General features: G+C 35.0%; 1 protein-coding gene across 2 annotated transcripts in view; it reads right to left on the bottom strand.

Moving 5' to 3' along the window:
* Positions 1-1949, bottom strand: part of LOC110035705 (nodulation protein H-like) — a 5595-nt gene extending 3646 nt beyond the window's left edge. The window contains exons 1-3 of one of the 2 annotated variants that reach the window (XM_020739976.1): positions 1515-1949; positions 664-899; positions 304-562 (exon numbers count right to left, since the gene is read on the bottom strand). In XM_020739976.1, the coding sequence (XP_020595635.1) occupies positions 304-562; positions 664-899; positions 1515-1544 (525 nt within the window). In that variant the 5' untranslated portion in view covers positions 1545-1949. The remainder of the gene's footprint in view (positions 1-303; positions 563-663; positions 900-1514) is intronic. The other variant, XM_020739977.1, reaches the window with a different exon arrangement.
* Positions 1950-2254: the final 305 nt, after the last annotated feature.

Genomic DNA, 2254 nt, shown 5'->3' with positions numbered 1-2254 from the left:
TATATATATATATATATCTGTGTGCGTGCGTGTGAGAGAGAGAGAGAGAGCTTGTGTGTATTTTCAGTTGAATTACGTGTGTGTGTGAGAGAGAGAGAGAGAGATAGAGAGACCTTGTGTGTATTTTCAGTTGAATTATCACTTTCATGCAAAACTTAAAATAATAGCTTACATGATTTGCAAATTACAGATCTTAAGAGCATAAGATAATTTACCAAAGCAAATTCAATTGAATAAGAGACGTCAATTCCTAAAAAAGGAAAAAAGATAAAATTGCAAATCATCAATTTTTATAGTAAATACCTGATTAAGCATCCATTTCAAACCAACAGCAGCAGTGCATTCATTCTTAGAGGCACTGCTATACCAATCCAAATTGTACACCTTATCCAATGTGGCTATGATAGTAGAAATATTGCTTCGCCTTTCCTTTACAGAAAATATCTCTCCATTGGAGCTAATATTGATGTGGCTATTTAATAATGTCTCAAACCAACCACTACCGGACCTTTGCATCGATAATATAGCAAAATACCGAACTGGAATGCATGCACAGTCATCCCTGGCAATTGGACAAATTATATATATTACATATGGATAATGACTTTTGCATAGCTAAATAAAAATAAAAAATAAAAAAGAGCAGACAAGTATGCCTGTTACCTAGTATAATTTGTCGGTTTTGGGTAGTGAATGTAAGGAATTTCAGATGCACTAATTCCAGGGTACTGACAATGTTTACTCATGATTTCAACCCTCATCATATTGGGGCTGATAAAAAACCCCTTTTGCCTTAAACATATTGAGCATATATAAATACTGCTAATCATTACCACAGTCAAAACAACAGTCCTCAACAAAATTGGATATTTTTTGTGAGGTTTTGTCCCAAAAGCATCCTGCAAGTAGAGTTTAACGTAAAGACCAAACAAATTAGGTTCAAGCTACTACATTTAATAATTAGGAAGTAAATGATATCCTTTCCAGTATAGATTTATTAATAACCATAAGAATGACTATGAGCTAGGTCTGGCCATGAATAAATGGCTAAAGCGAATTTGAAAAATCATGAAAAAAATTTGGGTAGTAAGTATTGTCAGGGCGATGGATACAAAAAATAGCATATTAAGCCCAATGGCTCAATGAACCTTTGTTAAAGGGGATGAAACAGTAAGATATTGTGGCCATTTAGGGACATAGAAACATTCAACCAAGGACTTCTCCAGAACACACTCGACAAAATTTGAGGAATAAAAATCTACTTAATTCAAAAAAAAAATTCAAAAAACAAAATATATATGTAAAAATCCTAACATGCAGAGGAAAACCCAAAGAGCCCAAAGACAGAACTAAAAACCACTCAGAAACTAGACGAGCATGCCATCAACATCAAAACCTAGAAAGACAAAATCGTCCCAGCATTCTTCAAATTCAAAATGTAAAACTTGGATTTGTTTGCCTAAGCAGGAAAAAAAAATCAAAGCAAAAATAAAAAATAAAAATGAAACCATCACCTTATGGACCAAAGAGCAATCCTCCACCATCTTCCCTCTCTGCCCGTCAACTTTCTTCCCGATTTACAGAAGACCATCAAAGGATCATCCTCCTAACTTCCTTCAATACATAATAGCTTCGCGTCTTGACTTGCACTCCAACAATCAAACCCCACCAGTGAAATCAGGTGTTTATCGCATCAAAAACCCTTCGTTGTTCTTCAATTTTGCTCTTCTACCCCCCTTTTGTACAAAAGCCGTTCCTCTCCTCTTCCAGTCTTTTAGCTCTTCTTTCTCTCGCCGTTTCTCTCCATAACAAATGCAAAATGTGGTCAATCAACTTATAATTCTGGGGACGAAAACGAAGCCGACTAGCGCAGAACCTGCAAAATGTTCAGTTTGTTAGCAGAGGACGATTGTAGTTCTTATCCGCCGTATTATTGTAGTTAATTATATATAGTCAGTTTTCCTCTAGTAATCTGTTTTCATAGTTGTGTCGAAATGTTTATTGGGGGAAATTATTCTTTAGTTTATCAAGGATTTGGATATTCTCTCGGTGAAAATAGCTTCTGCAACTAAAACGGCACAGCACAAATCTTAAAAGAGATCAACAACCATAAGGAAAATGATGTCACCTGATCCCGATCTTATGTGACACTGTTACGATTTATGTGGTTATATTCTTAATTTTTCCTTACTTATATCTCCTATTTTGTAAGGACGCCAAAAACTTGATTTTCAAGCAAATAAATGTGCAATTA

This window comes from Phalaenopsis equestris, unplaced genomic scaffold, assembly GCF_001263595.1.
Source record: "Phalaenopsis equestris unplaced genomic scaffold, ASM126359v1 Scaffold199254, whole genome shotgun sequence".
NCBI lineage: Eukaryota > Viridiplantae > Streptophyta > Magnoliopsida > Asparagales > Orchidaceae > Phalaenopsis > Phalaenopsis equestris.
Note: the sequence above shows the minus strand (reverse complement) of the source record. Positions and strands in the feature narration are given on the sequence as shown.